This window comes from Phocoena phocoena, chromosome 4, assembly GCF_963924675.1.
Source record: "Phocoena phocoena chromosome 4, mPhoPho1.1, whole genome shotgun sequence".
NCBI classification, from domain to species: domain Eukaryota; kingdom Metazoa; phylum Chordata; class Mammalia; order Artiodactyla; family Phocoenidae; genus Phocoena; species Phocoena phocoena.
In genome coordinates, this window is record NC_089222.1 from 127,601,765 (window position 1) to 127,615,955 (window position 14,191).

General features: G+C 37.5%; 1 protein-coding gene across 1 annotated transcript in view; it reads left to right on the top strand.

Moving 5' to 3' along the window:
- JAM2 (junctional adhesion molecule 2) overlaps positions 1–14,191 on the top strand; it is a 68,843-nt gene extending 54,652 nt beyond the window's left edge. The window contains exons 6-10 of the mRNA XM_065876507.1: positions 2,976–3,075; positions 7,278–7,385; positions 9,144–9,159; positions 11,893–11,935; positions 13,494–14,191. Coding sequence (XP_065732579.1) covers positions 2,976–3,075; positions 7,278–7,385; positions 9,144–9,159; positions 11,893–11,935; positions 13,494–13,526 — 300 coding nt within the window. The 3' untranslated portion in view covers positions 13,527–14,191. The remainder of the gene's footprint in view (positions 1–2,975; positions 3,076–7,277; positions 7,386–9,143; positions 9,160–11,892; positions 11,936–13,493) is intronic.

Here is a 14,191-nt window from a genome sequence, read left to right on the forward strand (position 1 = left end):
CTGTAGATTGCTTTGGGTAGTAGAGTCATTTTCACAATGTTGATTCTTCCCATCCAAGAACATGGTATATCTCTCCATCTATTTGTATCATCTTTAATTTCTTTCATCAGTGTCTTATAATTTTCTGCATACAGGTCTTTCGTCTCCTTAGGTAGGTTTATTCCTAGATATTTTATTCTTTTTGTTGCAATGGTAAATGGGAGTGTTTTCTTGATTTCACTTTCAGATTTTTCATCATTAGTATATAGGAATGCCAGAGATTTCTGTGCATTAATTTTGTATCCTGCTACTTTACCAAATTCATTGATTAGCTCTAGTAGTTTTCTGGTAGCATCTTTAGGATTCTCTATGTATAGTATCATGTCATCTGCAAACAGTGACAGCTTTACTTCTTCTTTTCCGATTTGGATTCCTTTTATTTCCTTTTCTTCTCTGATTGCTGTGGCTAAAACTTCCAAAACTATGTTGAATAAGAGTGGTGAGAGTGGGCAACCTTGTCTTGTTCCTGATCTTAGTGGAAATGCTTTCAGTTTTTCACCATTGAGGATGATGTTTGCTGTGGGCTTGTCATATATGGCCTTTATTATGTTGAGGAAAGTTCCCTCTATGCCTACTTTCTGGAGAGTTTTTATCATAAATGGGTGTTGAATTTTGTTGAAAGTTTTCTCTGCATCTATTGAGATGATCATATGGTTTTTCTCCTTCAATTTGTTAATATGGTTTATCACATTGATAGATTTGCGTATATTGAAGAATCCTTGCATTCCTGGAATAAACCCCACTTGATCATGGTGTATGATCCTTTTAATATGCTGTTGGATTCTGTTTGCTAGTATTTTGTCGAGGATTTTTGCATCTATGTTCACCAGTGATATTGGCCTGTAGTTTTCTTTCTTTGTGACATCCTTGTCTGGTTTTGGTATCAAGGTGATGGTGGCCTCGTAGAAGGAATTTGGGAGTGTTCCTCCCTCTGCTATATTTTGGAAGAGTTCGAGAAGGATAGGTGTTAGCTCTTCTCTAAACGTTTGATAGAATTCACCTGTGAAGCCATCTGGTCCTGGGCTTTTGTTTGTTGGAAGGTTTTTAATCACAGTTTCAATTTCAGTGCTTGTGATTGGTCTGCTCATATTTTCTATTTCTTCCTGATTCAGTCTTGGCAGGTTGTGCATTTCTAAGAATCAAATTTGTGTTTTCTCAGAGCAGGTGATGAAAAGCCCCAAGCCAAGTCTGAAAAGATATAGATTCACTTTCCTCAGCTCAACCCTTGAAATATCTGTGATGTCAAAGGGGTGCACCAGGGCAGAACCAGCATGGGTTATTTTCTGAAAAATGAGCAAAACAAAGACTCCAGTGTACGGAAGACAACGGCTTCCTTTTAATCACCAGTTATAATATCCTGGAAGATCATTTTCGGTTTTAGTCTAACTTTTGTTTATACATAACCTTGGCTTTGAGTTCATGGTGAATATCTTTAAAGGAGTCTGGCTCTTGGGACTGACGATTCCATAAAGTGAGAATACACAAGGGACTGCTTTCTATTGCACCATGTTGAAGGATACAGAAAGAAGAGGTATATGGGTAGTGGGTAGGGAAAAGAGAGGAAAAGGCCTTAAACAGATCAAAACCCTGGCTGTTTTTAGGCACATATATTACATGAGGATATAAGACAATAAGGAAGTGCTCCTTAGAGGTTCATGGCCCCTCTTGGATGCAGTCAGCAGTGACCACTGTGGTACTAAGGGTGTGACAGGAGGATACTGAAAGAATGGGTCTGAGCACCCCTCTCACCCTCCTTAGGTCCTGGCAGGATTCTTGAAGGTGTCCAGAACACACTGAATTCCTTCCCTCCTACTAACTACTTAACCAACTTCTCTCCTTCTATCCATCTATCTACCCATTGTTTCTTTCCTCCTGTCTACCCGTCTGCCTCCCTTCCTTCTTTCTTTCCTTCCTTCCTTCCCTCTTTCCTTCCTTCCTTCCTGAAACTCTCCAAGGTGCTAAACTACTATGAAGCCTGTTACATCAAAGTCTTGCCTTTCAGTTGCTTTGGCACAGAGTAGACAGAACAAGGGTTGGTTGGACTTTATCTTTTCATAATTTCCACAAATTCTACAACTGATAGAAGTTGTAATCCTATAAATGACATTAAGACTTTCCTAGGCCCTATGCTACTTACTGGTAGTAACTCTGGCTCTTTAGAGGAAGTGTTCATTGTTTGCTGCTGCAGTGAACTCACTGTGACTTAGAAAACTGACTTTAAGGCCAAGGAGGCCTTTATTTATAAATGGTGTTTCCTAGGACTTAGAACTACCTACAATACTTAATAACACCATGTGCTGTAAACTTTTTAAAATGCCCACTGTCTTCCTAACTGTACTACTTTTTCAGTATCACACACTAAAAATGACACTTCCTGTATATATTTAAGTCTTTCTCTGTCAAATTAAACAGAGGCCTAGCTAATTACTCCTTGAAGACATGGCAGATTTCTGAATTCACTGTAAATATATAAAGTCCTAGGGACTTCCCTGTGGCACAGTGGTTGGGAATCTGCCTGCCAATTCAGGGGTCACGGGTTTGATCCCTGGTCCGGGAAGATCCCACGTGCCGCAGATCAACGAAGCCCGTGCACCACAACTAGTGAGCCTGTGCTCTAGAGCCCGCAAGCCACAGCTACTGAGCCCACTCGACTAGAGCCCATGCTCCGCAACAAGAGAAGCCACCGCAATGAGAAGCCTGCGCACTGCAGAGAAGAGTAGCTCCCGCTTGCCTCAACTAGAGAAAGCCTGCGTGCAGTAACGAAGACCCACTGCAGCCAAAAATAAAATAAAATTAAAAAAAAAAATTTATAAAGTCCTAAGTCACTGAAAAGGAAAGACGAACTTAATGATAAATTTAAGGAACACAGTTCTTTTGGGAGTCTACTGATAGATTTATTGCTTAAGTAAATATGTATTTTTTTCTTCTACAAATAGCAATTTAATACTGTTTCAAAACTGGACAGTGGAGAATATTCCTGCGAAGCCCGTAATTCTGTTGGACATCGCAGGTGTCCTGGGAAACGAATGCAAGTAGGTAAGCACGAAATATTGGGAGGAACAAATGGTTTAAAATTAGTATGTGCAAATATTTGGGGGTGGAAGGAGCAAGGAGTAAGCAAGATCTGAGTGATTTGAAGTATAAATGGAAGGGAATGTTTAAAATCAGTTTGGCATAATATTACAAAAAGCAAAGATGCTGTTTTAATCCAGCTTCCAAACAAGACAGGAATATTTATCATTGTATTTTATAGATTTTTGAATTTTTCCAATAATTAATTTTAAAATATGCTCATCTGAGCAATCCTCTTTGAAACAAAAGCTAAGAGTCCTGTAAGTTGCTCAGAGTCAAGAATTCAGAATGGGGGTTCGAATTCCAGCTCTGCCACTTATTAACTACGGGCTCTTCGGCAAGTTAATTAACCTCCGTGCCTCAGTCTCCCCAAAATTGAAGTTATAATACGCTGTCCTCATAGAGTTGTTAGGAAGATTAAAATAATTAATATTCAAAAGTGTTAGAATGGCACTGGTGTATTTTGAGCACTATATAGGTACTGGCTATTTTAATTGTTGGTAATTTGTTTCAAACCCCTGAAATAGTATGTTTATACTTATTGCAGAGTAGACTGTCCAAAAATACTTTTTTTTTTTTGGCCATGCTGCGCGGCTTGCAGGATCTCAAGTCCCCAACCAGGAGCTGAACCCGGGCCACAGTAGTGAAAGCGCTGAGTCCTAGGCCACCAGGGAGCTCCCAAGACATGTTGAATATAGTTATGGATCTAGTTTGCTATAAAACATAGCTGCCATATATTATATTCACAAAATAAGTGTCTTAGAGTCGAGTAAAATTCAGGCTCAATTATCTTTTCAGATTACATGAGTTTCAGAGCAAACATTGTTTTTCATTTTACTTTTAACAATTTGGTTAAACTCGTTCTTGTATGAAAGCCGTGTTTTGAAAATGGTTGTGTAATAGAGAGGGATGAGCTGGAGATGGCACCCAAAGGATTAAAGGTCACTCTGGAAGGGGCTGCACCCTAGGTTTCAGGAGCTTGTCCTCAGCTTTGTGGGGTCAGAAATTCATTTTTTCAGCGCGTCTTGAGCTGTGCAGATACGTGGGCAGTAATTTATATTGTCTGTGTACAGTTAACTCTTAGCATGATATTTTAAAGAAAATATAATCTTATTAGACTTCAGGATATCTTAAAGTATAAGATATTCAATAGTATACTCTAATTTCCACAAGTAAGTTTGAATTTCAGGGTTTTTTAAAAACTTCGGGGACACATATTATCTACCCAACCCACTCAAGTGTTGACATTTAAAGTCAAGCATAAGCATTTGCTTAAATTATCAGAAAATATCCCTCTCAATGCCGCTTTGGAGTTATTAGAAAATTCACTATCACATTTTATTTTTTCTTTAAATGATCATGTTTAATTTCAGTGCCTAATTTACTTTTATCTTAAGAAATAATATAGGTGAAGTCATGGTTTTGACATACTAGTTAAATTTTTCCTAGCATGCAGTGAATAAATACATAACAAACTTTAGATTTCTGTGTTTTGGTAGTAGTATCACTTTAATTTGAACATGATTTCCACATATCTATTCTTTCTGGTATAAGTTGACTTAAAAGTTAGAATTGCTTTGTTTAAAGCTCATCCATTGACCCTTGATGTTTTACATCCTTGGTTTGGAATTCAGATCTTTGGAAATGCATAATTCATGAAGTCTCATTTCCAGTTTTCTTTGTGAAGTATCACCAACAACTTGTAACCAAAACCAGATCTGTTTACTGTTCTAAATAAATCCTTTCTGAAGTACAGAAAGAAAGTAAATCATGGGTTTGCTGATTATTCCCAGGCTGCTTTATTGTACAACTCCAGAAAATTCTGCTCACACTTAGCATTTGGTTCCTTTCCTTTTATTTTAGAATAATGATACCCTCCTTTTATTGTGGCATTTTTATTAAGAAAGAACACACAATATTTTCATACGTGTTATTACATTTTCTCTTTAGTGAGGCATAATAAGGCGGGCATATTACTTGCTCAGAATCTCACAGTAATTACAAATGGGATGAACACAACTTACCTCTAACTTACAAGTCTTCTATCTTCTATTTTTTTGAAGAAAATAAAATAACATTTATACCATGACTTAGTACTTACTGGATAAGACAGTTTTTTTTGTTTAGAATTTGCCTTTAGCTTGAATACTTCATGGATGTCAGATTCATTGACAAACTACAGGACAGTTTTTTGTCAATGAAAATTTCAATCTAAGGGTGATTATAGCCCTTAGGTTAAACCCTTTGTAGGTGTCAAATCATTGACTATTACAAAGAAAATTGTAGGCAGTTTGGTTCTCAGTTTTATTTAGTTATTAATTTAATTTTGCCTTAGATTATGATTATTATGTAGTTCTTTTTTTCCTCTCTGCTATTTTTTTGTCCAAGTGAATAAATAGATGAATCTCCACCTCCCAATACCCAAGCAAATATGAACCGAGTTTATATCAAGCAATAATTAAGGTTTCCTACTCTAGTCAAATTACTCAGCCTTTTGAAAGATTGACCCAGTTTCCTTTTTAAAAAAAAAAATCAGTTAATATTTCAGAGGCATCTGGAAAAATTAATAACACTTGGCATTAAGAAAAAAAATTAAGACCAGGAAATTTTACAATAAGCAGACTCATTCAAATAATATTTCTTAAAAAATCATTCCCAAAATGTGCACTGCTTTAAAATATCTAAAATTACTAGTGAGAAACTGGTACCTAATATTTTCTCCAAGTTATTTAACCATATGTTAATTAATACTTGCTTTTAAAAAAAGAACCCTTTGTTCCTTTAAAAAGTGTAGGAATTTGCATATTAATCAATACATAAGAAGTGTCTAAATGACAGAAGAGTATGGCTCATGAAATCCTCATGGACAAGATGGAAAGATGTGACCCAAATTGAATGTGTAGATGGATTCACACATGGTTGGATCCCTCACCCAGAGCATGCTAGTAAATTTTGTTATATGAAGATATATGTCTAATAGCCTGTTAAATAGTTCTTTCCCAAAGTCATGTTTATCATTTTATTAATGACTTGAATGTATTTTTGATGCAGTTCCCAGTTGCAGAAATATTAACCTCAGAAGGTTAATAATCTAATTCTTCGGCAACAGAATCAGTAACTGGAAAAACCTCACAAGTTGGTAACATGGTAGTGATTTTTCAAAGTTAGGTCCAAAAAATGCAGTTATATTGGGTTAGAGGAAAGATGACTTAGTAGTAACAGGAAAAAGCCTGGGGAAGTTTAATTCATTTTTAACTTAATGGGATAACAGTTTAATGGCATATATGTATGTGGGTGTGTTATGTGTGCGTATGTACACACACCCACGCACAAGCCCATATAAATTCAAGAAAGAAGATGTTTCTGATACTTAGTTTTATAGAACAACAGTGGCATGGGCTTTCTTTGGAGCTGAATGAATTTTCCGTATTTGTGAAATTGACCCAGATGACGATGTAGAGGAATTTTAAGGAAAATTTGAGGGGAGTGTTGTAGTAGAATACTTGAACTCACTGAATTTCAAAGCTCACTTCCAATCTGATATTTAATTATATGGATTATTGCATCTCCAAATGCATGCAAGAGAATACCATACATTTTATTTCTGGATCATAGAACTTTTTAAAATTTAAGATTCTTGCAAGACTTAGCTCTGTTAATATTTTCAATCAATTTTGAACCATATCCGTGGAAGTGAGTTAGTGGAACAGGCTTAAAAAGCATGAAACTATCTGTATTTATGGTATAGCTACAAAGGGGAGCTTTTATTTGTTTTGTTTTAATTAATTTATTTATTTTTGGCTGTGTTGGGTCTTCGTTGCTGCGCGCGGGCTTTCTCTAGTTGCAGCGAGGAGAAGCTACTCTTCAATGCAGTGTGCAGGCTTCTCATTGCGGTGGCTTCTCTTGTTGTGGAGCGCGGGCTCTAGGCGCGCGGGCTTCAGTAGTTGTGGCACGTGGGCTTAGTAGTTGTGGCTTAGTTGCTCCGTGGCATGTGGGATCTTCCCGGACCAGGGCTCGAACCTGTGTCCCCCGCACTGGTAGGCGGATTCTTAACCACTGCGCCACCAGGGAAGTCCGAGGGGAGTTTTTTGAGCTTTTTCGATTTAATAACTACATCGGTCCATCTTTTTGACATGAATTCATGCATGGTTTATTTTGCATTCCAGATGATCTCAACGTAAGTGGCATAATAGCAGCTGTAGTAGTTGTGGCCTTAGTGATTTCTGTCTGTGGCCTTGGCGTGTGCTATGCTCAGAGGAAAGGCTACTTTTCAAGTAAGTGAATTTCACTCTTTGCCAGACAACTTCCTGTGGATATAGTTTTCTTCTGAGACACTGTTTCTCCTAAGATGTTCTAACAGACTCTGGAGAATATTTTTCGTTAATTTTTCTGCAGTAGAAAATGTCCAAGATGACATGAAGGTGAGTCATGAAGCACCCTGGCGAATATAGGGAGGAAAGGCAGAGGTGTCTCATCGCAACATTCCAGGAATCATCACAGAATTTGTGAGAGGCACCGGGGAGGGGCATAGCGCAGCGATACCGAGAGATGTGCAATGTGGATGGATATTTATAGCACATGTACATGTATTTAAGATCCTTTTATTTTAAGTAAGGGATCGTATATCTCAAGATGAAAATTAACTTCTAGTTTTATGATAAGAAATTTCATTGGAATAAATCTGTGAAATGTTTTATCAGTATAGAACAGTGGAATGTTGAATGTCAAATTTAGCACAACTGTATTTAGAAGACAATTGTTCAATTAAAAACTAGAAACCTATTGTATTATAGTTGCTTCTGAGGTTTTTAATTCTTCAAGTTTAGGTCTGTTGGAACTCGCGTTTGGTGATACAATAGGTTTGATGTAAATGGATGAGATTTTTAAATGTTTTATTCTCTTAATGCATTTCTTTACTTCCAGTCTTTAAAATTATCTGAGACCTTCAAAGTTGCACAACTCCATCAAGTCCACTAAAAATAGTGTATAAAGTAGAATTTTTAAGGATAATACATTTATAGCATGAACACATTTTAGACCTGCTGTTTTTATAGTGAACATTAATTTCGAAATTTATGTTTAAAAAATATCTTATACCAAAATAAAACTTAAATGTAAAGAGGGTTTCTAATAATACCTATAAATAGGTATTGTAAAATGTTTCCATGAATGTGGTTTCAAGGATATTCCCTATAATTAAGAATAACTGCTCTGTGAATGAATAGTAGCTGTTGTGTGGCGCTCCTATCCAGTCCAGTGTAATGTAATCCGGCTGAGTCCCCCTGCTGGTCAACAGTGGAAGTACAGACAGATAAGATTGCTCATTCAAAATTCTTGTCTTTTCTCTCTACCTGCAAAGAATACCTGTCTGAGTGTTTTTATTAAAGACTTGGTAAACGGTTTTTCTTAAAATGATGAATTAATTAAAGATTTTACGTGAATATTATTAGTTCATTAGCTAAGAATGTTACTCCCGTTTTCATCTAGCAGAAAATCTATCTAAGAGAACCATTTTCTTGAACTTGCATTTCAGACAGGGGCTGGCAAACTATGACCCATGGACCAAATCTGGTCTGCCACTTGATTTTCTATGGCCCACGAGCTAATAATGGCTTTTACATATAAACATTGCAGTCTATTTGATAATAGGGAACCCTAACATTGAACCCCCAAATAAGAGAAATGTTATCCCTCCAAAGAATTCCATTCTTCTAATTAGTAGACCTGTATTACAAGACTTTATTATATTTTTAATTCATTGATAAAAATTTTTGAAAATTTGTTTTCTCTTTTGTTATGTAAGTACTTACTTAATATCCTCGATTTTACCTCTTTGCCCACAAAGCCTAAAATATTTGCCATGTGGACCTTTACAGAAAAAGTTTGCCAACGTTTGATTTAGGAGGTATACAATGTCAGCAAGTGAGAATCAAAACTGAGAAAAAGGAATTAAGCTCCAACTCATTTTTATATGACTCTGTATCATACCCTATTAATTCTTGCATTAATGATATATACTTGTTCTTTTGTAGAAGAAACCTCCTTCCAGTAAGTATACTTTCTTAATGCATGCCTTCCCCCATATCAACTACTTTTTTGTTCATCATCCGTTTAAAGTCAAAAGTGGGAAGTTGGGTTGTTTGTGTGGGTTTAATTCTATGGGCGGTGACTCGAATTCATCAAGGAACACATCCCACCTCATGCCTCATGCCAACTTGTCAACGATGTTTAGTTACCTAGAGAAGAAATATAGTCACTAATTTGACTTTGTAGGCATTTCCATAGTACTACTTGAAAAACTTTTTCTGTGTTTTTCTAAATTTAAAATGTTCAAATAAATTTTTCCCTAAAAGTCATTTTACATTTCATTGAATACCAAATATATGTCCAACCCTGTTCTAGGGACTGATAACAGAGCAGTGAATAAAATAGACCAAAAAACTCCTCTGCCCCAGGGAGCTTGCATTCTAGTAGAGTAAGGCAGAAAGTAAACAATTACATGAGCGCAACAGTATGTCAGATTGTGATAAGTATTACGGAGAAAGATAAAGCAGGTAAGAGAACAGAGAATGCACAGAGGAGGAGTGGAGATTGCCCTTGTAAATAGGTGGTTAGAGAGGGCCTCACTGATGAGGGGACTTCTGAGGGAGTGAGATATGCAGATAAGCAGAGGGGAGAGAACAAAGGGAAAGATCTCGAAGCTAGGCGTGCCTGGAGTATCTGAGGAACAACAAGGGGACCGGTGTGGTTGGAACAGAGTGAGAACAATGCAGGGAGGAGATGAGTGAACACAAATAGTGTAGTGGGGGCCAGATTATATGGAGTCTGTTCCAGGTAGTTGTGAGGAGTTTGGCTTTGGTTCTGAGTAAGATGGGACATCATTGGAGGTTCTTGAACAGAGGGGTAGCATCTCATTTAATTCTTAGAAGCTCACGCTGACTGCTGTGTTGAGAATAAACTGTAAGGTGACAGAGAGTGGAGGAAGCAGGGAGAACAGTTAGGAAACTACTAACTAAGTTAGTAGAGAAAATGGCGGCTGGTCCCAAAGTGATGGTGTCAGAAATGTTGAGAAGTGACTGATAGGATTCCGGATATATTTTGAACAGTTTGCTGGTTGATTGGATGTGGGATGTGAGAAGAAGAGAGAAATCAAAGATGGCTCCAAGGCTCTGGGAAAGATGAAGTTACCATTTACTGAAGTGTGAAAGGTTTCAGGAGGAGCATGTTTGAGAGTGGTGGTGGAGGTAGGTAGAGAGGTCTGTCTGGAGTGCTTTGAAATTTTAATATTTGAGATGCCTATTATACTGCCAAGTAGAGATAATTAGTGAGTAACTGAATATATGAATCTGGAGTTTGGGGAAACATCTTAACTAGAGTTAGAAATTTAGGAGTCATTGGTACATGAGATCTGGACGAGATCACCAGAGTCTCCAGTGTATTTGCAGTTGATTTGTGCCTGTCCTTGTATGTATGGAAATGGCAGACCCAACCTCGACTCTACGGGCGTTCCCCTCTACTCTCAGCTGCCATGCTTCGGAGACTTTGTCATCTCCTAAGTCTTTTGAAGACCAAGAAGATGCCATTGATTTCCTGTTCCTAGACTTGCTCCTCAATGATGGTCTCTGAGCCTCATAATATCCCAGTGCAAGTCCAGGATGAGGTCCAAGTTAACAGGACTAGCAGTAGCCAGGTCAGGAGTGAGTTCTGAAAAGCAGGGTAGCCTGATGGTGGTATGGCCAATCCCCCATCGCACTCCAGGCAACTGTGAGGATTCCCACTTTTATTGAGTAAGATGGAAAGTGATTGGAGGGAGGGTTATGAACAGACAAGAGACATCATCTTATATATGGAGAAAGGCTGGCAATGCTAGGGTGAGGGAGGTTATTCTTTCATTCAGTCCCTATTACTGTCTCTATTAACCCAGAGAGGCAATATCTTTATTCCTAGACACACCTTCCGTTTGTCAAATCCATGCTCCTCAAAATTTGTTGGACAATGAATTGGATGTTGTATTAGTCTGCTAGGGCTGCCTTAAAAGTGCCATCAACTGGTGGCTTAAACAACAGAAATTTATTTTCTCATAGTTCTGGAGGCTACAAGTCCAGGCCTCTTTCTTTGACTTAAAGGTGGTGTTCTCCCTGTCTTCACACGATCTTATGTTTAAACATCCCTGTTTATGTCTGAATTTCCTGTTCTTATAAGGATATCAGTCATATTGGATTAGGACCCACCCTAATTACTTCATTTTAATTTAATTACCTCTTTAAAGACCCTGTCTCTAAATATGGTCACATTCTGAGGTACTGGGAGGTTGGGACTTGAACCTGTGAGTGTTTGGTGGGGACACAGTTCAGCCCATAACTGGTAACTGGAACCGTAGTCACCACATAAAACTTTCTTTCCATGGAAAAAATGAAATTTGAGATTATAATGATTAAGCTTTCAAAATAGTAAATGTCAATGAGTTGAGTTAAAAGTTAGTAAGTCTCTGGTTCGCATATTCCGCAAAAGTCGTTAGTATCTAGCCCTAGGCTACAAGTAGACACACAGGGCTTCACACATATTGATATTTTGTTGCATGGTTTTCTCTATGAATATTGTCTATAAATATAAGAAATTCAGTTAGGATTTCTGGAGGCTTTTGTACCTTTTTTTACTAAGATAAATGTTCATCTTCCTGTTGAGAAAATGTGTGGAGGTAACATTAACTAAAAGAGGATGTATGTTTTAGAATTGGAAGCAATAATATAGTAAATGCTGTCTTTTATGTTCCACAAACAGGAAGAGTAGTTCTGCATCTAAAGCCACTGCAATGAGTGAAAATGTGAGTATTTTTAAAGCATATTTCACTTTTAATATACCTTGTACTAGTGTCTACCGCTGGTCTTTAGAAGGAGCTAAATAAATGTTAGCTCCCATCCCCTGTCTGGGAAGGCAGCATTTGCAGAGCAGTGGGGCTTTACCATCCCATTATTTTCTCTCATTGTGTTTTCTATTATTAGTCGGCCTCCTTAGTATCATTAGATCTGGCATTATCAGCTCCATTTTATAGATGAAGAAATTAGGACACACATTCTCACAGTATTACAACAGCCAAGCTGGGACCCAGGTACCTTGATTCTTGTCAGCTTGACCAAGCAGATCACTTCCAGAAGATCTGTGGTTCCAGGGCTCTCCTGTGGTTATTCAAAGCACTTGGAAATTTTAGGGATATGGAATATCCTCTGCTTTTGCAGAAAGGAACATTTCAGAAATCCTTGAAAAGATGCAAGAATTATCTAATTCAGATGGTTAAGGGAACATAATTTAGATGCTTGGACCCTTGTGTACTTTTGCATTTGTAAGCACTACATTGAAGCAGTAAATGCCATCATTGCTCAGATTTTGTAGCTCTTTGGATGGTTAGTCAGCCTTCTGGACTATTTTTCAGCAATACAGTGAGGGAAGGGAGGTTCCCGATGTTTTTAGAAGTCTAAGCCCTTTCTTGAGAAATGGAGCGCTACTTCCCTGAATTCCTTAGTACTCTGTGGCAGGGATTTGCTTAGATTTCCTTTCAGTAGAGCTTGGGTGGGGCGTGTATTTTAAACACTTAAGTGACTCTGATAGACACTAACCTTTAAGACCTACATACTGTTCCATAGACTTTTTTTCCGCCAAAAATTTAAAAAATTGTCTACTCCATAATCTATCATGGAAATCACTTTATTTTGTGGTTTACAATACCAAAGCATGTTGTTCATTAGCAGACAAGCAACATGTTAACTCTATATTTGCGTAGAAAATACTCCTTTGAGTGCGGAGTAAAATAATCTCACCTGACCAAATAGGAAGAGACACTGAGTCGGAAGAACAAAAGCTTTGCTCTTTTTCTTTGTCTTCTGCTCGGTTGCCCTCATCAGCCAAGAGCAAGAGTGTCCAATTTGAATTCTGCCCCAGAGCAGGGTTTCTCAACATTGGCACTACTGTCATGTTCTCCTAATTCTTATATAACAATTTATATAAGAAATGACAATTTCTTCTAAGGCTTATATAACGAATTTTTTATAATTTCACATAATTCTTTCTTGTCCTGTACGTTGTAGGATGCTTAGGACCACCTGACCTCTACCTGCTAGATGCCAGTAGCATCCCCCCAGCAAACAGGACTTCTCCTGTTCTAATTCCCACTCCTACTTCTTTGCTCTTTAGGCAAAGATTCAAGGATTTGTCTCCTGGTATTTAATTATTTAGTTCCCCATAAAATAGATTTAATTAAATATACGCTGGTTTGTACCTGCAAGGTTCTCATAGTGGATGTATCTTTGTATTCATAAGATTTCTATATTTCTTTAAATGTTAAGTAATACATCATATTTAAACTTGTTTTTTCTTTCTTCTCCTAGGATTTCAAGCACACAAAATCCTTTATAATTTAAAAGAATTTCACCTTTGCGATGCACCAAAACCACAGTTGTTGCACTATTAAAAGATTATAAAACTCTGCTTTGTCTTACATTTGCCAAGGGGAACATGAGGAGGTGAAATTGGTGTTTCAGTATAATCTTTATGACTGCTACATCACTTGAAATTTTTATTTTACACAAATAGTTTTGTCAGCAGCTAAAATACAGTCTGGCTTCTTGTGTCTGGACAAAGTTAAAGGAGTCAAAATACTTTGTAATATTCTGGGGCTTGTGAAATGTTAAATATCGTAACTTCTAGAGTAAGTTACTAAAAATATATCATACTGGTTGTGAAATTAATCCACAGAGCGTGAAAATGTAAGCTGTATGCACCCTCTGTGCAAGAGTCTGATTTAGAGGGTTCAGAAAATACTCTGACAGATGCAAAAGGAACCTCTGGTCTCATTTCTACCAGAATCCTCCTTTTCCCCCAATACAATCGTTATTCTGTTGCTCATTTATCACTAATATATTCACAGAAGGGAAGTGGCAGGATGGGTCTTACACCCAAGGATTTGCCCCTTTTGTTTACTTTCATGTCTGAAACCAAAATCAACATGAAGAAAAATACCTAATGACCAGAGCTCACTCACCTGGTGTGTGCCGTTGATTTCTTCATTAAACATCAGTCTGAGAGT